Source organism: Dama dama, chromosome 33 (genome assembly GCF_033118175.1).
Source record: "Dama dama isolate Ldn47 chromosome 33, ASM3311817v1, whole genome shotgun sequence".
In the NCBI taxonomy this organism is placed as follows: Eukaryota; Metazoa; Chordata; class Mammalia; order Artiodactyla; family Cervidae; genus Dama; species Dama dama.
The window spans coordinates 57895925-57920881 of NC_083713.1; the positions used below are offsets into that span (position 1 = coordinate 57895925).

A 24957-nucleotide genomic window follows, 5' to 3' on the forward strand; every position below is an offset into this window, starting at 1 on the left:
ATTAAAATCTAATCTATAAAAAAGTGCATATTACCTAGATAGCACCTTTTTTCATTAATGAACATGTTGCAGGATTTCTAAAAATAGATCTGAAAATTTATATTGAGAAATATTTTGGAATGTTTGTGCCAATTAGGCAATTTCCATTTTCTTTATTTATTGCTTTTTGTAAAAACAATTGAAGAAATCTCTATCACATTTTAAAATGATTTAACTCCAAACCACCAAACAAATTTATTGCATCTTATTTACCTGATAGGACCCTGGAATCTCTTGAATGAAAAATTTACTTTTGTGATGCTCAGTCTACTATTTACATTTAAACCCAGTTGTGTCATGAACGTATAACTATAAAACAATTTTAATCTGCAACTAAACAGGTTTATGATAGCTAAATCTGCATGATGCATTGTTATTTATCACATTTATATTTCTCCATCCTGATCCCAGCTTATTTTGCAAGTAAAAATAGTCATAAAACCTCAGTGACTAAAATGGTTAGTAGTAGTCTTATAGTCACTCTTTCTCCAGGTAGATAGATGTTTCATCCCAGATATATACTTTAGTCCATTTAAAAGTGGGAGAAAGCAGTACAGTGACCTGTGACTTTAAGGAGGATTTTAGTTAAAAACAACTGGATGGAGATATACATATATGTAGTTTTTAAAAGTTGGATGTTATTTGTTTCTGGTGAAGCAGTCTTTACTTTTGAGCAGGACCGAATTCATTTTCTTCCCAGTGGCTGAACCAATCTAAACCTGAGCAGAGCAACCTCCTGCACTAGATCCTGCATTCTCTTAACTGGTAATAAAGAACCTTGCCGGCCTGACAGGTTGTCACAGCAATTATTCACAAGAAGTTCTGTCGCAGTTGTATCTGTCAGCCCATGTAGTATTGAATATTTTAACTGGCAGTCTTCCAAGACTGAACATTAATCTTACCATCTCCTATTACAGTCCCTAATCAAGATATTCCAGGGGTGATTGCACTAACATTGTTTGAAGACTACATCTACTGGACTGATGGGAAAACCAAGTCACTCAGCCGTGCCCATAAAACCTCGGGAGCAGACAGACTCTCACTGATTAACTCATGGCATGCCATCACAGATATCCAGGTGTATCATTCTTATAGACAACCTGATGGTAATTATTCTTTCCATGATTTCCATAAATGCATCAACATCTTTTAGTAACATTCCATTTTTTGTTTCCTTTAGGGTTAAGGGTAAATTTATTTCTGAGAAAGATTATTAGATTTCATTGCTTAGAATAATTGTATAGAATGCATTCAGCTGATATAAAAAACTGCTGTTAAGGGATATGGTTTCAAGATCAATAAAACTGCAAGGAATTGTTGATTTGTTGAAATCATATTAAGCTAAATGACATGAGTACAGATAGCTGGAGAAGTGAATACTGCATTCTTGAAATCATTTATTTACAAAATGGTTATAGGATTCCAGTTTCTGGAGTGCTAGGTGAAAGAAACTATATTTAAGTACTTCTGGGGATCCAAAAATGAGAACTGTATCAAGCATATGTCTAGTAGGGATTCTATCAGGCCATATGGAATAAAGTTTTGATTATTTTGCTGAAAACATACATTTGGCTTAGAAAAGAAAGCTACTGTCAGATGTAAATCATCATTTCATTATTTTATTTTGCATTTATATTTATAATCCTATGTATATAGTCATCCAAAATACTGCTACTCTCTTTATTTTTCTGATGGACACTTTTTTCCTACTAAGATACTCACTATTGTAGAAATGCATTCTTAAAATTATTTAATGGTAAAATAAATGTCATAGGGTTATGAGTAGAATTTGTAACAAAATAAAATTATATTTATAATCTTGATGAGATCTTGATTATGGCATTCTATTCAAATATATGTTATGAAGCTCAAATGTCTTATCTCTAATTGCATATTATATTATTGATCTTGTTTATCATTTTTTTTTTTTTTTTTGTCTCTTTCTTACCTGTAGTCTCCAAACACCTCTGTATGATAAATAATGGAGGTTGCAGTCATTTGTGCCTTTTAGCCCCTGGAAAGAGTCACACCTGCGCATGTCCCACCAACTTCTATCTTGCAGCTGATAACAGGACTTGCTTATCCAACTGCACAGCCAGTCAGGTGAGTGGAGTTCTAGAAATCAGTTCATGGCATGTTTGAGGAAATTGTTATAAAGGTTCTGCCTGAGTTTTGTTTACTTAAACCAGTTTTGAAACATCAATTTTTTTGATTTGGTACAACATCAGATAAACATTTCATATATTTTAGAAAGGGCCACAGAGTAAGGGAAAAACAATTTGATGCATATTGTTAAAATGGGACTTTAGGAAATACAAATAAAGTTCAATTGGAAGACAAAAACAAATATGGAGACCATTCTTACACTGACCTACATAGAATAATGATGCAAATCATGAGTGAATATAAGAGAATGTCCACTCGGAGCAGAACCATTAGAGGAGATTTGACCTATTCCAAGATGCCAGGGTGATTGAGACATAAAGTTAAGGATAAGATATATACAGTTTAAACAGACAAACAAAACAAACAAAAAAAGAATTTCCTAGGTAATCTGCTCTGTGTCACCATCTCTACCCTTGTCTCATTCCACAGAGTAAGTGGTATGGAAAAGATAGCTTTTAAAGTATTCTCCAGGTATTTTTATTTTAAAATTATATGATCTAAATAATTTACTTCTGAAATCTTTTGCTTCAAAATATAATATTTTTCAGTATATTTCAGAAGTTATTTTTTCTACTTAATGGCAGTTACATAGACTTAGCTGTTTTACTTCCAAAGTTTGAAGAAAAGTCATATGCCATTATAACATTTGATTTTAATATTTGAGTAACTATCTTGTTTAAGATAAAATTGCCAAAAACATCATCGTGTGATTTCCTTTTAAAAGTGACTAAATTTATTCTTAGGATTCTGTCTTTTGAATGTGTTTGTTTTCCAATTCTAGCAGTAGCAGTGGCATTATGGCAAAAGACTGAATTTCTCTTAGGGTGTGCTTATTTTCAAAGAGAAGCTAATCCTAGCTCAACTTGCCTCTTAAGTTACGACTATGAGGGTCATCCATTAAAGAACTATGCAAATGAACTACATACTACAAACAGCGGTGTGTATAGTGGTTTAGGGGACAGATTCTGAAGCCAGACTCAATATGATGATAACCCTGACTGCTTTAAGTCAGCTGAATTACTTAATATCTTGACTTAGTTACTTAACTTCTGGAAGACTCAGTTTTTTTTCATCTTTTAAATGGGAATGATGATATTTCCAGGCATGTGTTATAAAGATTACACGGGAAAAGTTAAGTGTTGTTGTTCTTGCCTTAGCCCTACGGTACAACCGGAATATACTTGAGTATGTGTACATTTAGTGTGAGCTGCCATCAGGAAGGTCTGATGTCTAGTTGAAAACATATGTCACAGTCTCTCTTTTATTTGCAAAAAAATCTGTCACTTTAATTATAATCTTACATAAGCAAAGTTCCTTACTTTTATAGAACTAGAAATTTGTCACTGTGAGAGATAAAATAAGCAACCTAGAGGTAAAATGTAAGAGAGAAGTCACATCTTTAAAGAAAAAAATTAAATATAAGTTCCGTTAATTTTGCTTAGTTTAGACACATTTTCAGTTTAACCTCTAGATTCTTCTGAAATAACCTCTATTCTCTTGATTTGGAGCAGATCAGAGTCCCTCTATTGAGGCCCAACACAGGTTGTAGGTGACTTAGGAGGAATGATGCCTGCCTAAGCCCCTTACTATGTGGTGAGCCTTCTTGGCCAACTGAAAATAAAGCCAAAGGATGCTTGACACACAGATGAAAATCTTCAACAGCAAAACATATATAGTAAAACCTGAGCTTTGCTGTAGTCAGAAAAGGAGTAAGATGCTTCAAATTCAGTTCAGTTCAGTCACTCAGCCGTGTCTGACTCTTTGTGACTCCATGGACTGCAGCACTCCATGCTTCCCTGTCCATCACAAACTCTGGGAGCTTGCTCAAACTCATGTCCATTGAGTTGGTGATTACTAAGATAGTAAAGCCTAGAATTATATATACTCAATAGTAAATTACTAAGATAGTAAATTACTAAGATATTAATTACTAAGATAGTAAAGCCTAGAATTATATATACTAAGATAGTAAATTTTATATATATATATATATATATATATATAGAATTATATATACTCAATAGCAAAAAGTCTGATTAGTCAGTTCAATGAAAACATAAATGAACCTATAAAAATATTGTTCATATAACTAAAGTACTTCTCAGTTTGGCATCAGTGATTATATGACTGAGATATTTATAATTTTTCAAATACTCCCAATAGCATTTTGCATGAATTTGAAAAACCAACAATAGCAAGGCAGAACAGTGACAACAGAACATCACGGATCAGATATCTTTGTTTTCAGTACTTCCTGAATAAAACAGTTATCACTTTGTCTCATTTTTAAGAAAAAAGTTAATGAAGAGTAAAATTTCAGCTGAACGATCAGTGAGTGACTGTCCCTATAAGTCTTGTGGTTTACACAGTCATTTTATCATCGATTCTTTTCTGATATAATGGGAGGAAAAAAGATATACTGTATACTTCTTTCAAAAAAATCAATTCATAAAAACACCATATTTAGTGAGGCAGATTTTCAAATGAAGCAGATAATTTGTGTACTTCAGAATCATATCAGAAGCATTTTGATAATATTGCATTTTATATGTATCTTACTAAGGGACTTTGATTTGTTATCATTGAGTGGCTGCAGCCAATTATACATGCCCAAATATCATTGATTTAAAAAAAATAAAATAGGCAAATCACACCAATAAAAATTCTGTTAGGATTTAAAATGAACATATGAAAACCTGGTAAAAAATAAAAATTAGGTCCCATTCTTCTAGTATGAATCACTTCAAATATTATATTTAAATCTTTTTAATTAGAACATTTTTAATAAATGAATTTACTTATTTTTAGTGGGGACATTTCTTATTTTGAGTAAATTTCACTACATGTAGTAAGTACATTTTATCCATGTATCCATTTTAGTAGGAACATTTAGATTTTTTTAATAGCTTCTTTTTGTGCATAATTGGCATTCTGCAATTAATTTTATGAAGATATTAGTCTTGGAGAGCATTTACCATGAAGAATGTTTCGTATTTATATTTAACATTTATCTTTTTAAAGTAACTATATTTAAGTATGAAAAAATCACCTAGACACAAAATAGAAGAAATCTTCCCCTGAGACTAATGATTAAAATGATGTAGTTTAGCATAAGAAATAATAATAAATATATTTAGCCTGGCCTTCCCTTAACTCAAAACCTTTTTATGTCCTTATTCAAAATGAAATGGTGAGCACATCATCATGTTGTATATTATTCCAACAGTGGGTGTTTATTTAAACCAGAAATATTTTGTAAAATTAAAAAGATGCATGTAAGTATTTTTTAAATCTTGATTAGAGGGGCTTGGAATATACTCAGGAGACTTGAAATTATCTTACTAATGTACTTTGATATACTGCAATGACTGGAAATGTTTACTGTTCAGGGCAATTGGTTTTGGAGTTAGCCTTATATCCCCAGCAGTCACTATCTATAATAGTAATATTCTTCCTCTGGTATTTTACGAAAACCACAAGGAACATGACCACAGGCTAAGTAAATATGGCAAACTCAGTTGAATTGGGAGATTTTCACCTGGATTCAGTGCTCTGTTCCCTCTTATATTGCCACTGGGTGGGGGGAACTTACTCTTTCATTAATATATATATTAATAATATATGTATGTGCGTGTTAATCACTCAGTTGTGTCCAACTCTTTGCAATCCCATGGACTATAGCCCATCAGGCTCCTCTGTCCACAGGACTCTCCAGGCAAGAATACAGGAGTGGGTTACCATTCCCCTTTCCAAGAGATCGTCCCGATCTGGGGATTGAACCCAGGTCTCTTGCATTGCAGGCAAGATTCTTTACCTATATGTGTATATAGGCTTCATGGATATCCAATGAATATCCATGAATCAGCTCCAGAATATCCAGACAGTTTCAGTAAAGGCTTGCATCAAATTATGCCTTACTTAAAGACAGTAACAGTATTTAAAATGAGCAAACTTTAGCTTGCTAATCCATTTTCATTAGAGAAAATTGAACCTAGGTTATATATTTCTGTGTTACAAATCTGTCTGGCATGCAACATGCTAAGATAAATGCCACCTTGCATTTAGTCACTCACATGGGAATTACAATAAAATTTGTTTTCTTTTTGAGAAGGAATAAATTTTATAAAATATCTTAATATTTTCAATTTCAGAAGAAGGAAAAATTTGAAGTGCTAGAATAAATCTACTAAGTGTATTGACTTTTTTCATGGCAACTATTTATGATGCATGTGCTTTCTATATGGAAAATGTGATTTTCTTTAGTTTCTTCTATCTAATGAGTATACACTGTAACTGAATGTTGCTGACAAAAGGACAAGGTTGTGGTCTGATATCACTGAGGAATAAATTGGCTGAGTTTTCTTGGTCACTGTGTATAGTTGGCCAGTAGAGAAGCTAGTAGGAACAATGTTTCAAATTAATTACATTTGCTAAATTAAATTAGTTAAATTAATTCAAATTAGCAAAATGAATTCAACTCAATACCTCTTCCTGGTATCTCTGATGATTTTTAGCCATATTCAGTGTTCAGTAAACTTTTTCCTGTAGAGGGTCAGAAAATCACTATTTTAGGCTTTGTGAATCACATGGTCACTGTAGGAGTTACTAAACTGTTGTGGTGGTGAAAAGCATCCATAGACAATGTGTAAATTCATGAACATGTCTGTGCTCAGGAAATCTCAGGAGGTTTTCTTGAACAAAGTGCTTTCCTCACTGGTCTCTTTGCTCTTGCTGTGCATTTATTGCCTATGGTGGAATGCTCTAAGACTACTACACTTCAGCAGGAGGGTAGGCTAGGCTGCTGTGTCCTGGTGAGTTTTTAAAATATCCATTATATATGAGCTGAGTTCTCTAATCTTTATTTTTTTCTTTTTCTCAAAGTTTCGCTGCAAAACTGATAAATGTATTCCATTCTGGTGGAAATGTGACACCGTGGATGACTGTGGTGATGGATCCGATGAACCAGATGACTGCCGTGAGTACACTGGCAGATGTAGGAATTTAGAATTTAGAGCTCCTTAAATTCCCCCAGCTGGAAAACAAAAGCAAGATCTTAACTTTTGGCTTCTGATAGTTTTGCAAAATTAGAATAGAAAGGTTTTAAATGTCCCTAGTTAAAAATTCAACAAAAATGCTGGTATTATCTTGTGTATGTCTCTGATCACTATTACATTTACAGTGACACCATCAGTGATTTGTGTTAGGTTTCACTTTCTTGATTTTTTTTTAACTTGTAGAATAACTAAACTCTTCATGTAATGATCAACAAAGTAAAAATCATCATGATTTTGACTTGATACATAGTTAACTTAGAAACAAAAACGGCCAAGTTTTCAGAATGCCACTCAATGACTGAAATCTTGCCTTTAAAGGTCATAGCCCTTCAACTTTCCTGTCAGTATTAAAATACTATAAAGTCTGTAAAAGTCAGATTTTTTCCAATATAAGTCATTAGTTGGCTCTTAGGCAATTCATAGTGCTCTTAATAATTGCCTTAAAGTGGCTACCAATTATATCGTGACATTTGACAATCATTGGCTTGGTTAGGTTCTTTTTATTAATTAATTTATTTTTATATATCTTTGGTAACCTAGCTTTTAATAGACAATCAGGAGACTTTTCCTTGATAGCTTTTTATAGTTCACTCCACAGGTCACTCCAATACTGTCCTGTCAGGTTGAAGATGCTTGCAGTCAATCATGATAATTCCCTCAACATCCCAGTGGATTGTTGCCATGATTTGGTCTTGACAGTTGAGTTCAAGATCAACATCCCTGCACTAAAGAAAGACAATGCTTTGTCTTAGTGAAAGCTAGATATTTTCTGCTATAGAACTCTCCACCAAATAGTTGGAAAACTGTTTTGAAGTTAGGGCCTCTAGATGGTTACTTGAATGAGCTATATTCCATCTCTCTGGTCACTACCAAGTGTATCAAACATTTGAAGATTTTGTCACATATTCCATTTATATGTTTACAAGCAGTAAATAATATCTTCAGTGAGAAGGAAAAAAAGCATTAAATAATATATTCAGTGAGAAGGAAAAAAGTCATTGTTTTTCTATTATTGTTTTTCTTTTTCTGAAAAGATCATTACCCCTTGATTTTTTTTAAATATAGTTTTTGTTTTCACTATGATGGACAACATAGGATGAGAAGTATCTATGTGGCATAGGTATACAATTATGTATGAATCACTTTTTTAAGTTTTTGAATTAAAAAGAATCAAGAATCAAGGAACAAGGAATTATGGTTGAGATTGAGATTGAGATTTACATATTGAAATGTATTAATTTTCTCACAGTAAAGTAAACTCTCCTGTTAAATAGTAAAATAAATGCAACTTGTAATTTGCAGAAATGCACAATTGTTAGTTAGTTCAGTTCTCATATTAAGAGGACCTTTCTGGTCCAGTTTTACTGAAGTGTGTTTTTAAAGAATTATCCCATAATAACCTGCAGATTAAGTCAATAGCACCCAATGATACCCCTTCTCATATATTACAACTCCTGAACTCTTATTTTAATCTTGACTGGGATTTCATGTTGTAACCATACTGATACAAAATATAAACTACAGATTTAGTATAACAAACTTTTTACATTTATCCACTTTCAGAATATTTGGTGAACAAATATAACTTTAATGTCTTTCAAGAGGAACTGAAGAGACATCTGGTATCTAGGAGTCTCTGTATGATCCTTATCCTGGTTAAATACCAATACTACATGTTTTTATTGGTGATATTATCTCTGTGATCTTTTAGTAAATGATCTATTACTTAGAGTTGATGGGTTAACAGCACTGAACATCTGTAGGCATGACACTTTATTTTGAGAGCCATGGTGGGGTGGAAAATGATATACGTGAGTCTGTTGCATGCTTATTAATAGGATTCATTTCTGAGTAGCCACATTATCAAAATTTGTAAGTATTAGGAACCACTGACAATACCAATAATTTCACCTGAAAAAGCAGAGAAACTTGATTACAGGTTCACATACTTTCAAACTTCGATAATGTTTTTTATGTAAATGAAGTTAAAGTGAGGCATCAAGAATTCTCCGGCATCGTAAGTTTGTAGTTATACATCCTATAGTACTCCAAAATATCAAGGATCATTCTAGAGACCAATTTAAACCTCACATAGGCTTCTCAGTTATTTAACAGGCAGTGAAACTCCTCTAACAGTTAAACCCAACTTATGGAAAAGTTTTGGACAACCTCATTTATAATGGGCAAGATAACTGTGGGAATGAAGATAGAAGGGACTGTCATAAGTTACTTCAAAATGTTCTGTTTTGTCTTACTTATGGCTCTGAACTGAAATTGGTCTAAAAATTTCTATCATATACCACAAATTTATAAAATAAAGAAAAATACAACAGCAATTATGGGCAAATAAATATTAAAGGAATTCATATATGAAGCAACAGGAAATAGAGGAAATGCACATTTAGAAAAAATTAAGCATCACCAAGTTTAAACATTTTGGAGAAGGCAATGGCAACCCACTCCAGTTCTCTTGCCTGGAAAATCCCATGGACAGAGGAGCCTGGTGGGCTGCAGTCCATGGGGTTGCTAAGAGTCAGACACGACTGAGTGACTTCCCTTTCACTTTTCACTTTCATGCATTGGGGAAGGAAATGGCAACCCGCTCCAGTGTTCTTGCCTGGAGAATCCCAGGGACGGGGGAGCCTGATGGGCTGCCCTCTATGGGATTGCAGAGTTGGACAAGACTGAAGTGACTTAGCAGCAGCAGCAGCAGCAGCAGTTTAAACATTAGTGTGATTAATTAATAAACGTTGTAAACTGAAGGTAAATGACTTCCCACACTTTAAGAACTTGCTTCTATGGAAGCCATACATATATTAAGATATTTTTTTAATGTTAAGGAAATTTTAATTAATATTTTAATTACTTATAAAGGCATAATTTATTTTCCAAAGAAAATTCAAAATATAATTTATTAATGTTTGATTGACTGATTTGAACTAATAAGCAATGTATTATTAATCTCAAAGTCAGTGATTATTAATATACATAAAGATCATCAGTCAAAAGGTGTGTTTATTGTAAGCAACGTAGTCTGTGAGAAGACTTCAGAGTCAGATATGAATTTAAACTTCACCTCTGGCACTTGAAACTTGTATATTCTTGGGTGAATTATTGGTATCATGAGACTTACTTCCCTCATTTATAAAATGAACATGGTGATGCCAGGATGAGAAAGTGTTAGTCATTCAACCATGTCTGACTCTTTGCAACCCATGGACTGTAGCCTGCCAGGGTTCTCTGTCCATTGGATTTCCCAGGCAAGAATACTGGAGTGGGTAGCCATCTGTTTCTCCTGGCAATCTTCCCAAACTAAGGATCAGACCCGGATCTCCAGCATTACAGGCAGATTCCTTACTGTCTGAGCTACCAGGGTAATGCCAAGTTGATGATGTTATGATGAAATTCAATTAGTAACTGTATGTGAGAAAGATCCTAGCCCAGTGCCTCACACAAACTAGATATTCAATAGTTCCTACTTTGTTGTTATTATTGCTTATATAAAACCAAAGAATATAGCAAAAACTGCTTTATCCTTTAGAAGATATTTATTATAAAAACATATGTATTATATATAAAAATATTTACTAGTTATAAGATATAGTTATAAATATAAATATTAGTAAGATTATAGGAATAAATATCAACAATTCTTATTTAAAATATGTAGTTATAGAAAACATTTGCCTTAAATAATGCTCGGGAATATGTATTGAGGACAGATGTTCCTCTGTTAACACATTATAGACAGAATAGCAATCAAAGAGAAGTAATTTTTTTAAGGGATATTGAAATAACTTTTAAAAAATTTACAATAAATTGCATTCTGCCATTTAACCTCCCAATACCATGTCTTTGAAATGAAGAGATATTTAAATGTTTTCAATAACATATATATATTTACATTTATATGTTGTTAATATCTTTGTTCTTACTGTTAGTTTATAAAATGCAATCTGGAGGCCACCCGAGTTGATCAAAGATTAACTGCACTTCTGAATCTGATAGCTATTTGGCTGTGAGATAGTCATATTGTGCTCTAGGATATGTATAATGTAGTAATATAATATATATTAGTATATATATATTATGGATCTATCTAGATTTTCTGCTGAATGCCAGAAAAGCTCTGTTATAAGACACATGAGCCAAGGTTGTCATTCCACGATACTTGTATGTTTCCTCTTGTAGCCGAATTTAAATGTCAGCCTGGCCGATTTCAGTGTGGAACTGGCCTCTGTGCTCTGCCTGCTTTCATCTGTGATGGAGAGAATGACTGTGGGGACAATTCTGATGAACTCAACTGTGGTAGGTGCTTATATTCTTAGCTATTGAACATAAGTTGAAATCTTAACTGATTATGTTTGCACTGGTTTAAATTCAGATACAGGCTTTAGCGCACATTTTTCATTCTTTTTATCTTTTAGACACACATGTCTGCCTCTCAGGTCAGTTCAAGTGTACCAAGAACCAGAAATGCATCCCAGTAAACCTCAGATGTAATGGGCAAGATGACTGTGGGGATGAGGAAGATGAAAGGGACTGTCGTAAGTCACCTCTAAGTGCTCTGTCTAATGTTGCTCAACTGAAATTGCTCTAAAAATTATTATTGTTCAACATAAATATATACTGTGTAGAAAATATAACTGCAATGATGGGAAAATAATTCCACATAGATATGTATAGGGATGGATTATTTAAGAAATGCTATATAAAATTAAATAGAAAATTTAAATGGGGAGGATCTTTACTAAAAAGCTATCTGGAAATTATGACAAACATGAAGAAACATGCATCCATCCACATCATCCTTAAGAGAAGCAGCAAAAACAAATTATCAGTGATTATAGTGCTTTTTTTAAAAATAATTTTTTTGCCATATTGAGTAGCTACATGTAATTTTCTTCTATTGATTTAATTAGTCACTTGAAATCAACACCATTTTTATTAGAGATTGCTTTTTTCCCTAGTAATAACGTATTGAGTGTATGAAAAGAAACAAAAATCTGGGCAAAATAACCGAACAAAATTACTTATTAAAAATTGTAAATAATACTCCTCCTAAAATATCTTAACAAGGTACTTCAAAAAACAATTGTAAAATATTTTTAATTCTGTTCACCTCTTATTTCAATATCTCATGAAAAATAAATATGCATAAAATGGAAGCCAGAACAGTTTACATCACATGCATGTGTGCCCATAGGCAGGTAGGCACACACACACACACACACACACACACACACACAGGATCTGAACCACAGAGCACCTGTCAAGTTCAAGCTTTCAGCAGAGCTGCTGTCAACATTTCTGTCTTGCTGAAGTTTTATTTTATTCCTCTAAAACTTTTATCAGTAAATAATGTTCAGTCATCCAGCAATTTGATTAAGATGGTGCATTCGGAATAAAGTCAGTACCAGTTCTTTATGGTTAGCCATTCTAGAAGCTGATCTATTAAACTGACGAAGATTTGTGAAGCAGTTTATAGTTTCAGGCAGATGTTCGCCTCTTCTCTCAAAACCTCAGCACAACTAGAGGTTTTAATAAATTCTATGCTTTTTATTCTCTCATTCACTAATATCTTCTGATTTATGTCTTTTCCTGTTTATAAAAATATATCTGTGTAAATTCTTAAATTTATCTGAAAAAGCATATTTTGAAAAAACCTGAATTCTTTGTGTTTAAGTTAGTTTCAAGACAATTAATCAAGGGTAGGGTGGTTTTGAAAACTCTTATTTTTATCAAATGCATCATTGAAGAAATATGTTTTATTTATTTCTGGAATAGATAATAGGAATACATTACAGATAATTAAAAGTTAAAACTTATCACCTTCAGGACCTTATTAAGAGAAGATACATTTTCAATTATTAACTAAAAATTTATTTAATTAAAAAAAATTAAAACACCTATTCTTGTCCAAAGCTGCATTTTCATAGATGCTTTCCTTTTAAGCTGAAAACAGCTGTTCTCCGGACTACTTCCAGTGTAAAACTACCAAACATTGCATTTCCAAGCTGTGGGTTTGTGACGAGGATCCAGACTGTGCAGATGCATCAGATGAGGCTAACTGTGGTGAGTGTTTTGTGACCATAGATCTTACTTATTGTATTTATCTCATCATCTGAGATGGCCAGAGTGAGGCGAATTTGAACACAATTCTGATACAACTAAGGTGTGAAAGAGTCCCTAAAATTTTATTCCTGTGTTCTCAGAGTCAGTAACCTCAGGTTAGCCATTTTCTAAAAAGCGTGGAGGGTTAAGGCAGAAGGGTAAGTATTGTTTTAGTATCAATCAAAACTTTCTAAAAAGGTGGATCTAAAAGGTAAGATAGAACTATCAAGTTATGTTAGCATATGCACATGCCATTAGCATTTAATGAGTAGAAACAATGAAACACTATTTTCTTATTGTTCTGCTGCTGCTGTTGCTAAGTCACTTCAGTCGTGTCTGACTCTGTGTGACCCCACAGACGGCAGCCCACCAGGCTCCCCCATCCCTGGGATTCTCCAGGCAAGAACACTGGAGTGGGTTGCCATTTCCTTCTCCAATGCATGAAAGTGAAAAGTGAAAGGGAAGTCGCTCAGTCTTCTCCAACTCTTAGCAACCCCATGGACTTCAGCCTACCAGGCTCCACTGTCCATGGGATTTTCCAGGCCAGAGTACTGGAGTGGGTTGCCATGGCCTTCTCTGTCTTATTGTTCTAGATTTCACCTTTCTCCTTAAATGTCATATAATTGTCCTTTTAGCCAATGATTACTGTTCATTCTTAAACATGGTGGGGGGAAAAGAAAAAAAGATAATGAAAACATTTTCTTGTTTCAGTAGATGACAGCAATCACTTAATATAGCATGTTTCTGAAACATTAATATTTTTACTTAAAGTCAGTTTTATTTATAATTTATTATTACTTATTAACATTGCAGAAATAAAGAAATATATATTCATTTTGTTTAATGCATTTTATTCTATCTTGAGAATGTGAAACAGAAAATGAAAGTTATTGTTATGTGTAACTCATTTTTATCAACATCTAGTAAACATTAATTGAAGCTAATCGCTTTAGGTGAATCCAGCAAACTTTTCATTTTTGGGGAGGCAAAAAAGCATTTAATATAGTAATTGAATAGAAAAGACAAAATTTGTCTAAACTAAAGGTAGAACTTCCAGGCTTTTAAGACAAAATTGTATCTTAAATGTATGGTCTCGATTCCACCTTACTCTTTCACTCTTCCCGAAGAAATCAACATAATGAAAAGCCTTTAGGTTCTTTGAAGTTTCATTATATTGAAAAAAAAAACTCATGAGCTGCATGGATAATCACAAGCAATATTATGTCTTTAAGAGTTGTTGTTGTTCTTGTTTTTTAATATTGTCTTCTGTGTATTCAGGACATGCAACCACTGTGACTTATTCATTTAATAGTATCATAAAACCACCAATCATCACTTTTGTGGAATTGGTCTTTCTAATCAATTCACATGGCCTCAAACTATATCCATCACCAGTTTGTCTATAACAGTTATCAATTTTGCAGACTAGTTTACATCACTGGCTATTTTACTCTGTTGTCTTTTGTATTTTTGTTTACCAAATGAACATGAAATAGTGACTTACATTACCTATCTGAATAATTTACTGACTGAAATGTTTTTTTCCTATATTTTATTCTTCCTCACTTTGGTGTGATTTAACTGTTTTGGAACATTATATTATTCAAACTGATAATTATTAATCAACATCATCATCATAATACCTATTATTTATGTGATGTCCATCATATGGCCCAAGAAATGTGTTCAGAGCTTTGCAGTGATTACTTCATTTGAAGTCTTTATTATTCCTATTTCGTGGATGAGAAAAATGAGAGCCAGGAGAAACTTGCCTCAACTTGCAGAGCCTACAAATGGTAAAAAGGGAACTTGAATTCAAAGTTATTTGACATGAAAGTATCTGCTCTATGAACATAGCATGAATCCACCTCATTTTTTCTATATAAATAAAAATATATTTAAATATTTTCTGTTATAAATTTATATAGAATTCTCCTAGCCACAATTACTGCTTTAAGTTCTAGGCCAGTATAAAAATACTTACATACTCACAGAAAGAAGAAGATAGATTGAAGAAGGTTACCATTTAATTTGTCTTAAACCCGCTCTAAAATGTTATTGTGGACAGGTGATAATTTAATTAAAAGAAACTTCTTCATCATATTTTAGCATGGCAATTGTTAATCCTTATTTTACAAGGAGCTAAAAGACCAACTTTTCCCTTCTTTTGTCTTCAATACATATAGAAATGCAATGTATTTTTGCTAATTCTGTTAACACCCTGGGGGGATAGTTCACTTTTGATGCTTTATTGAATCGGAAAGAAATGTATCACTCCTTAAAGATTAGCCCTATCATGCCAAGGCCTTTTTATTTGAATTTGAGTTACATGTTTCTTTGTGGGAAAGCATGCACCTTTCCTCTAAGTAGGGATGAGCTTCCTTATTGCACATCAAGTGGCCTAGCAGAATGAATCACAGGCTTGCAATAAGTGCCATTGAGGAAATGTTGCAACACCTCCATGTGCAACGAGTTTTTATTGCAATTGCTTTCTTTATTTTCTTAGCTCTGTGCTTAGTTTAGGGGGAGATTCTATTTCACTGTTGGAGATCACCTAGCCCTTACATCTTATTTTTCAACACCAATATTTGTATTTATCTATAGTTTTATACCTAATTGGCTTCTGTCAGTTCCAAAGTTCCAGTATTATAGTTTGTTTTGATTTGACCTAAATTAAACAGTTTGGTTTTTTTGTTTTGTAAATAAGAACAGTGTAGAAGCACACATACAAGTAAACAATGTATACATGTTAAATAGGGAAATAAATAACCAGTAATGTGTAAATATTTTAAAAATTATTTGATTTTTAGTATATTTACCAAAATACTACATATATGTTGCATTCAGCCCAGTGTAGTTTTTGAGATATTGAGCACTTGCAAATTTAACAACTAATATTCAATATGTATAAAAATTGTGTGGTAATCTTTTCTATATTAGCATAAAGAGATTTTGAATCACTTTGAATACATGTAGATTAAATATCTTAATAGTTTAAGAGTCTTTTCCAGTACTCTAGTCATGGTGAGATTTTAAATTTAAAAATTAAATTAACTATATAGTTTCCCATCTTAGTACACCTAGTTTTTTTGAGATGGTTAAATTTAAATCCATGAAAGCTACATTTGACCCATTTGGATTTAAGTTGAAAAATATTTTTTAAACATATTTTAATTGTATTTCTGTGTAAATATAGATTTGTATGTATACTCCCTTCACAGTCATAGCAAATGCAGTGGGTCCGCCTCATCATCAGGTTCCACACTAGCAGATATGGAGGGCTGACTGTCCTAAGCCATTTTGCATAAGGGACAGATACCATGGATTTTGGTATCTGTAGGGTTACTAATCCCTTTTGGGTACCAAAGGAATATTGTAGTGGTAACTTTATTTTGTCAGTTGCTAATAGTTATAAAATTGCTTCTTTTTGCCAAAAGTTGTTTCTTCTTTCCTCACTCTAGGCCCAAAAATAAACAAACTTTTTAAAATAAGTGTGTAAATATACATACTTTTACTAGACTCTTGGAAGGCTGTTTCACTGTGTATTACAACATTAGATCAATGCCACATTTGAAACCCTGACCACAACAAGTAGGTTACTCCAATTGTGGCAGCTCTGGGGTTTTCGTTTGGAATCTTAGTTTCAAACTTCCTCCACTTTCTGCCTGCCAATTTCTCTTTAAGGTATAAAAAAGATTTGGGGATTTGACAGATCTGTACTAGATTCATACTTCTGCTCTGTCATCTGAGTTGAAACATTTCTACAATTTGATTTTGATAAGATGATATCAAAATATGTCTTTCCATTATGTTCTCTCTTCCTGATTTATAGTTTAGAATCTCCATTTCCTAGAACCCTAGGAAACATTCTCTTCATCAGTTTTCTGTGTGAGATTTCCTGGTCAGTTCTGCACTCACCACTCCACTCTCTGGAATCAGCTATTTGTGCTGGCATATTGCCCCTTCCTGTGATTGCCTTTCCTACTGTAGCCCGCCAGGCTCCTCTATCCGTGGCATTGCCCATGTGTAGGTCTGGCTATTTGTCTCTATGGCTCCATTCTTGGGTGAGCTACAACCCCATAAATTTCTGCTGTATATGAAAACTCTTGAGCTAAGATCTTCTCAGACATACACGATTCTGCAAATCTCCAGGTCATGTCAGGAGCCAGGGAGACTGCCTCATGCTTATCTATTTAGCTACTACCACTTTTTCATTTTATTTTTATTATTTTTAATTGGAGGATAATTGCTTTACAGTGTTGGGTCGGTTTCTAACATACAACATCACGAATCAGTCTAACTGTATGTGTGTGTGTATATATATGTATATATATATACATATATATACACCTTCCCTCTTGAGCCTCCCTCCCACCCTGACCCCCATCCCACTGCTCTAGGTCATCACAGAATACCAGGCTGGGCTCCCTATGTTATACAGAGCTTTCCGCTAGCTATCTATTTTACAATTAGCAGTGACGTACATACACCCACTGTTAATGTCATAAAATCAGCCATTCCGGAGTTTTGTTGACTGTGTTATACACTTGATGCTAGATGTTTCTCCTCAAAGCTTGGCATCTCCCAAAGATAAAAATAGTGCTTCCAATAGAGCCTTTGAAGAAGAGTCTGTCTGCAGGAATGGGGCCAGGAAATTGTCTTCTAGCTTTTGTACAAATAAATGAATGAATTCCATGTGAATTGTTATATAGTCTAAGTGGAACACATTTAGTCTTTTTTATAAATTATCTGCAGTAATTTTTATGCACAGATTGTCTCTGTACCAAAAGAATATGAAATTATTTGGTGCTGTTTTATTTTTTTTTTCCCCTCTCAATAACAGGAAGCTGTAAGATTTAATTTTTATTGCGGAAAACTAGAAAGGAGTCCATACAATAAGTCAGAAGACCTGCTGAATATTCCAGACTCTGAATTGATCTGAAATAAAAGCAAGGAGACTAAAATAGCTTTTTGTTAGTGAGGCTGTGGTTGAATTTGTAAAGGGGAGGAACTACATGTTTATTTTAATAGCTGGGTTGGAACAGTCAATGTTTTTAAAAGAAACTGAGTCACAAATTTAACATTCTGTGATATTTTTGTTTGAAAAACTTCATCCTTATCATACTGCTCCCCTTATCCTTGGCCAAGTACATTTGACTCTTAAAATAAGGCACATACACACACATAAACCCTAGTTGCAGATGTACAGTAGTACATAGGAAGTATTAGGTGCTTTCTTAAAAAATAAATATGAAGTGCACAACTTTAAAAATTTGCCTCCTTTTACTACCTTTAGAACAAAAATATGTGTTTCTTTTAGTTTGTAGGATTCTGTTTCTCATATGCTTTGGGCTGGTAATTTCCTTAGAGAATATTCTAATATTTTTATTTTCAGTCAGTATTTAGTGTTGTTTTGTACCATGAGTATTTGTTACATGCTGTACTCTGCCCTCAGTCATGTCAGACTCTATACAACAGCATGGAGTGTAGCCCCCAGGCTCCTCTATCCATGAACTTTCTAGGCAAGAATACTGGGGTAGGTAGCTATTTTCTCCTCTGGGGAATCTCCCTGACCCAGGCGGGGATCAAACCCACTTCTCCTGAATCTCCTGCCTTGGCAGGAAGAGTCTTTACAATTGAGCCACTTGGGAAGCCCGTATCTGATTATACTGCACATAAATGAATGTGTGTGTGTTGTGTTAATGGCTCAGTCATATCTGACTCTTTGTGACCCCATAGACTGTAGACCCCCAGGCTCCTCTGTCCATGGAATTCTCCAGGCAACAATACTTGAGTGGGTTGCCATTCCCTTCTTTAGGGGATCTTCCCGACCCACGGTTTGAACCCAAGTCTCCTGCATTGCAGGCGGATTCTTCAACATCTGAGCTACCAGGGAAGCCCCACAGTAATGAATGAAAATAGGTAAAATGAAGGATTGTATTGCCTTTTCTCAATACCACCACCTGGTAAGACATCTCTGTATAGAAATTATTTTTGTTTATCCCTTTAAGAAAACTCACATTTGACTTTGGAGGAGAATGGTTGCATGTATATGTATGGCTGAGTCCTTTCGCTGTGACTATCACAATATCATTTGTTAATTCACTATACACCAATACAAAATAAAAATATTTTAAAAAATAAACTTAGGTTTGTGCTTTTATGTTAAAATCAGTTCGAGGATCCAAGTGGTATCAGACTTTATTTACAAAAAGACTATCCATTTACTGCCATTAGCACTTCAGGACAAAATATATTAATGTATATTTGTTAATGTATGGAAGACCTATTATAGACTTGTGACTGTAACATTTGTTAGCTTTCTGATGTAGGGATATATATGGTATAGCTGATGATTCTGATAGCCATATCTATGTTCCAATCAGCTTCAGAGTCAATGCCTGGGATGCAAAGTCTTTAGGCTAGATTTTTCATGTCATCTGACCACTGTTCAAATATGGTTCCTTGCTCAGATTTCATGTTGAAAATAATGGGAATGCAAAGACAGGGGATATATAGTAGGATTTAGTATGATACAGAACATACAGTAAATTATTGCCTATTTTTATTTGAATAACTTTGAAATATTTGTTGTTCTATTCCATTGCTAAGTCGTGTCTGACTCTTTGCAGCTCCATGGAGTGCAGCACACCAGGCTTCCCTGTGCTTCACTCTCTCCTGGAGTTTGTTCATCGTGTCCATTGAGTCTGTGATGCTATCTAACCATCTCACCCTCTGCCACCCTCTTCTCCATTTGCCTTCAATCTTTCCCAGCATCAGAGTCTTTTCCAGTGAGTTGGCTCTCAGCATCAGATGGCCAAAGAATTGGAGCTTCAGCTTCAGCATCACTCCTTCCAATGAATATTCAGGGTTGATTTTCTTTAGGATTGACTCTTAGGATCTCCTTGCAGTCCAAGGGTTTTTCAAGATCTCCAGAACCACAGTTCAAAAACATCAATTCTTGGTGCTCAACCTTCATTATGTTCCAACTCTCATATCTGTACATGACTACTGGAAAAATCTTGGCTTTGACTATATGGACCTTTGTTGGCAAATGGGTATCTCTGTTTTTTAATACACTATCTAGATTTGTCCTAGCTTTTCTTCCAAGTAGCAAGTGTCTTTTAATTTCATGGCTGTAGTCACTGTCTGGAGTGATTTTGGAGCCCAAGAAAATAAAATCTATCATTGCTTCCACTTTTTCCCCTTCTATTTGCCATGAAGTGATGGGACTGGATGCCATGATCTTCCTTTTTTGAATGTTGAGTTTTAAGCAGCTTTTTCACTTTCCTCTTTCACCCTCATCAAGAGGCTACTTTGTTCCTCTTCACTTTCTACCATTAGAATGATATCATCTGCATATCTGAGGTTGCTGATATTTCGCCCATCAATCTTAATTCTAGCTTGTGAGTCATCCAGCCCTCTATTTCATGTGATATATCCTGCATATACGTTAAATAAGCAGGGTGACAATATACAGCTTTGACATACTCCTTTTCCAATTTTGAACCAGTCCATTGTTCTATGTCTGGTTCTATTGTTGTTTCTTCACCTACATACAGGTTTCTCAGGAGGCAGGTAAGGTGGTCTGGTATTCCCATCTCTTGAATAATTTTCCACAGTTTGTTGTGATCCACACAGTCAAAGGCTTTTTTGTATTCAGTAAGTGTTAGTCACTCAGTTGTGTCCAACTTTTTCTGGCCCCATGGGCTGTAGTCTGCCAGGCTCTTCTGTCCATGCAATTCTCCAGGGAAGAATATTTGAGTTGGTTGCCATTTTTTCTCCATGGAATATTCCAAACTCAGGGATTGAACCCAGGTCTCCCCTATTGCAGGCAGATTCTTTACTGTCTGAGCCACCAGCCAATGAATCAGAAGTAAAAATAATCTTAGCCTTCTAATTAAATTTGTATTTTTCAAATCCAAAATTATTGAAAGAGATTTTAAAAAGATTATGAACAGAAATCCTTCATGGTGAGTTTCCTTTGACCCAAAGCATAATTGACATGAAAAATATTACTCAATTGCTAGAGAGATAAAAGAGAGAGCAGATCTACCTTGTGACCTGAAGTTTCTCATTTCTATGGATCACATTATCCATATGAGTACAACACTTATCTTCAAAATCCTTTGTTCTAAGAAAGAAACAAACCTTCAGGACATACATGATTCTCTTTTGATAAAGTTACTGGGTTTTGACTGATATTTGAGAAAAGGAAGAATGTAAACTATCTATATTAAAGTTTGAGTAAATCTTATGTTTTTTTATTAATGGTAGTTCAGTTCAGTTGCTCAGTCATGTCTGACTCTTTGTGACCCCATGGACTGCACACACTAGGCTTCCCTTTCAATCACTAACTCCCGGAGCTAGCCCAAGCTCATGACCATTGAGTTAGTAATGCCATCCAACCATCTCATCCTCTGTCGTTCCCCTTCTCCACCTGCCTTCAATCTTTCCCAGCATCAGGGCCTTTTCCAATGAGTCAGTTCTTTGCATAAGATGGCTAAGGTATTGGAGTTTCAGCTTCAGCATTAGTCCTTCCAATGATTATTCAGGACCAATTTCCTTTAAGATTGACTGGTTGGATCTCCTTGCAGTCCAAGGGACTCTCAAGAGCCTTCTCCAAGACCATAGTTCAAAAGCATCAATTCTTCGGTGTTCAGCTTTGTTTTTGGTCCAAATCTAAATCCATACATGACTACTGGAAAAACCATAGCTTTGACTAGACAGACATTTGTTGACAATATAATGTCTCTGCTTTTTAATATGTTATCTAGGTTTGTTATAGCTTTTCTTCCAAGAAATAGAAAAATTCATGTATTTGGATTATATTCATTGTATATCTTACTTAAGCAATCAAATTTCTAATTTTAGTTCATATTTTTATATTTAAACTTAAACTAGTAATAAGTTACAGAATATGTGTATATCTCCAATAATATTATATTAACCGTTTTTCTATAAATATTAATACCAAATATTAATATTAAGTAAAATAATGGTATTTTGTTTGAGTTCATTAAAATCAATTATTCAGTAATTGAGTATTTCAGAATTAGTTCTATCACCAAACTTTGCATAATGAAGTAACCAGAGTGAATGAAAGAGGATTGCACAGGCAATAACTTTCTGAGCACCCTACTTCAGTTGAGTTTAGTTCAGTCACTCCGTCATGCCCGACTCTTTGTGACTCCATAGACTGTAGCACGCCAGGCCTCCCTGCGCATCACCAGCTCCTAGAGTTTACCCAAACCCATGTCCATCGAGTCGGTGATGCCACCCAATCATTTCATCCTCTGTCGTCCCCTTCTCCTCCTGCCTTCAATCTTTCTCAGCATCAGGGTCTTTTCACATGAGTCTCCTCTTCGCATGAGGTGGCCAAAATATTGGAGTTTCAGCTTCAACATCCGTCCTTCCAATGAACGCTCAGGACTGATCTCCTTTAGGATGGACTGGTTGGATCTATTGCAGTCCAAGGGACTCTCAAGAGTCTTCTCCAACAACACAGTTCAAAAGCATCAATTATTGGGCACTCAGCTTTCTTTATAGTCCAACTCTCACATCCATACATGACTACTGGAAAAGCCATAGCCTTGACTATACAGACCTTTGTTGTCAAAGTAATGTCTCTGCTTTTTAATATGCTATCTAGGTTGGTCATAACTTCCCTTCCAAGGAATAATGTCTTTTAATTTCATGGCTGCAGTCACCATCTGCAGAAATTTTGGAGCCCCCCAAAATAAAGTCAGCCACTGTTTCCCCACAGGAGTTAGCCATGAAGTGATGGGACCGGATGTCATGTTCTTAGTTTTCTGAATGTTGAATGTTAAGCCAACTTTTTCACTACCCTCTTTCACTTTCACAAAGAGGCTTTTTAGTTCTTCTTCACTTTCAGCCATAAGGGTGGTTTCATCTGCATATCTGAGGTTATTGATATTTCTCCCAGAAATCTTGATTCCAGCTTGTGCTTCCTCCAGCCCAGCATTTCTCATGATGTACTCTGCATATAAGTTAAATAAGCAGGTGACAATATACAGCTTTGACTTTTCCTATTCGGAACCAGTCTGTTGTTCCATGTCCAGTTCTAAAGGTTGCTTCCTGAAAGGTTGCTTCTAAAGGTTGCTTTCTCCAAAGCCTGGTTTGGAGAATTATGAGCATTACTTTACTAGTGTGTGAGATGAGTGCAATTGTGCAGTAGTTTGAGCATTTTTGACATTGTCTTTCTTTGGGATTGGAATGAAATCTGACCTTTTCCAGTCCTGTGGCCACTGCTGAGTTTTCCAAATTTGCTAAAATATTGAGTGCAACACTTTCACAGCATCATCTTTTAGGATTTGAAATAGCTCAACTGGAATTCCATCACCTCCACTAGCTTTGTTCGTAGTGATGCTTCGTAAGGAACACTTGACTTCACATTCCAGGATATCTGGCTCTAGGTAAGTGTGAGTGATCACACCATCTTGATTATCTGGGTCATGAAGATCTTTTTTGTTTAGTTCTTCAGTGTATTCTTGCCACCTCTTCTTAATATCTTCTGCTAGTAAAGTAATGCTCAAAATTCTCCAAGCTAGTTTTCAGCAATACATGAACCGTGAACTTCCAGATGTTCAAATGGGTTTTAGAAAAAGGCAGAGGAACCAGGGATCAAATTGCCAGCATCTGCTGGATCATCAGAAAAGCAAGAGAGTTCCAGAAAAACATCTATTTCTGCTTTATTGACTATGCCAAAGCCTTTGACTGTGTGGATCACAACAAACTGTGGAAAATTCTTAAAGAGATAGGAATACCAGAACTGCCTCTTGAGAAACCTGTGTGCGGGTCAAGAAGCAACAGTTAGAACTGGACATGGAACATCAGACTGGTTCCAAATTGGCAAAGGAGTATATCAAGGCTGTTTATTGTCACCCTGCTTATTTAACTTATATGCAGAGTACATGATGAGAAATGTTGGGCTGGATGAAGCACAAGCTGGAATCAGGATTGCCAGGAGAAATATCAATAATCTCAGATATGCAGTTGACACCACCCTTATGGCAGAAAGTGTAGAAGAACTAAAGAGCCTCTTGATGAAAGTGAAAGAGGGGAGTAAAAAGTTGACTTAAAGCTCAACATTCAGAAAACTAAGATCATGGCATCCAGTCCCATCAACATCCTACTTATACACTGTTTAAACCATCTTGTATGTGATCCACAGCTTGCCAGCCATTTCATGCATGTCACGCATTTGAAAGTATTGTCCTCCTCTTGATTAACTGATAGATTGAAGTTCAAAAAGTTGAGATTAAGCACAATGTCAATAACCTTTAGTTCTGCATGATGAAAGTTTTGAAAGTATTCTAAGAGTAATATTAGTATGAATTAAATAGATTGAGTGTTTACTAAGTGATTATTGAGAAGAGAATAATTTGCTCTTCTAATGACCAAATACTCTTAGAATTCTTTCATAATATTTTCACCAGCAGAAGTGGAGGTTATTTAGGCTGGGCTCTGTTTTCAGCTTTTTTGAACTTCAGTATAAGAAAGTATTTTTTTCTTATGTTGTGAAATTTGGTAATTAACCACTGGGCATGAATTATCCAGATTC

The 24957-nt window shown here is 34.6% G+C and overlaps 1 protein-coding gene across 1 annotated transcript in view; it reads left to right on the top strand.

Annotated features, from left to right (window-relative positions):
* LRP1B (LDL receptor related protein 1B) overlaps window positions 1-24957 on the top strand; it is a 1867078-nt gene that overhangs the window by 1626930 nt on the left and 215191 nt on the right. The window contains exons 61-66 of the mRNA XM_061135390.1: window positions 957-1145; window positions 1994-2142; window positions 7087-7180; window positions 11451-11567; window positions 11687-11806; window positions 13215-13334. Coding sequence (XP_060991373.1) covers window positions 957-1145; window positions 1994-2142; window positions 7087-7180; window positions 11451-11567; window positions 11687-11806; window positions 13215-13334 — 789 coding nt within the window. The remainder of the gene's footprint in view (window positions 1-956; window positions 1146-1993; window positions 2143-7086; window positions 7181-11450; window positions 11568-11686; window positions 11807-13214; window positions 13335-24957) is intronic.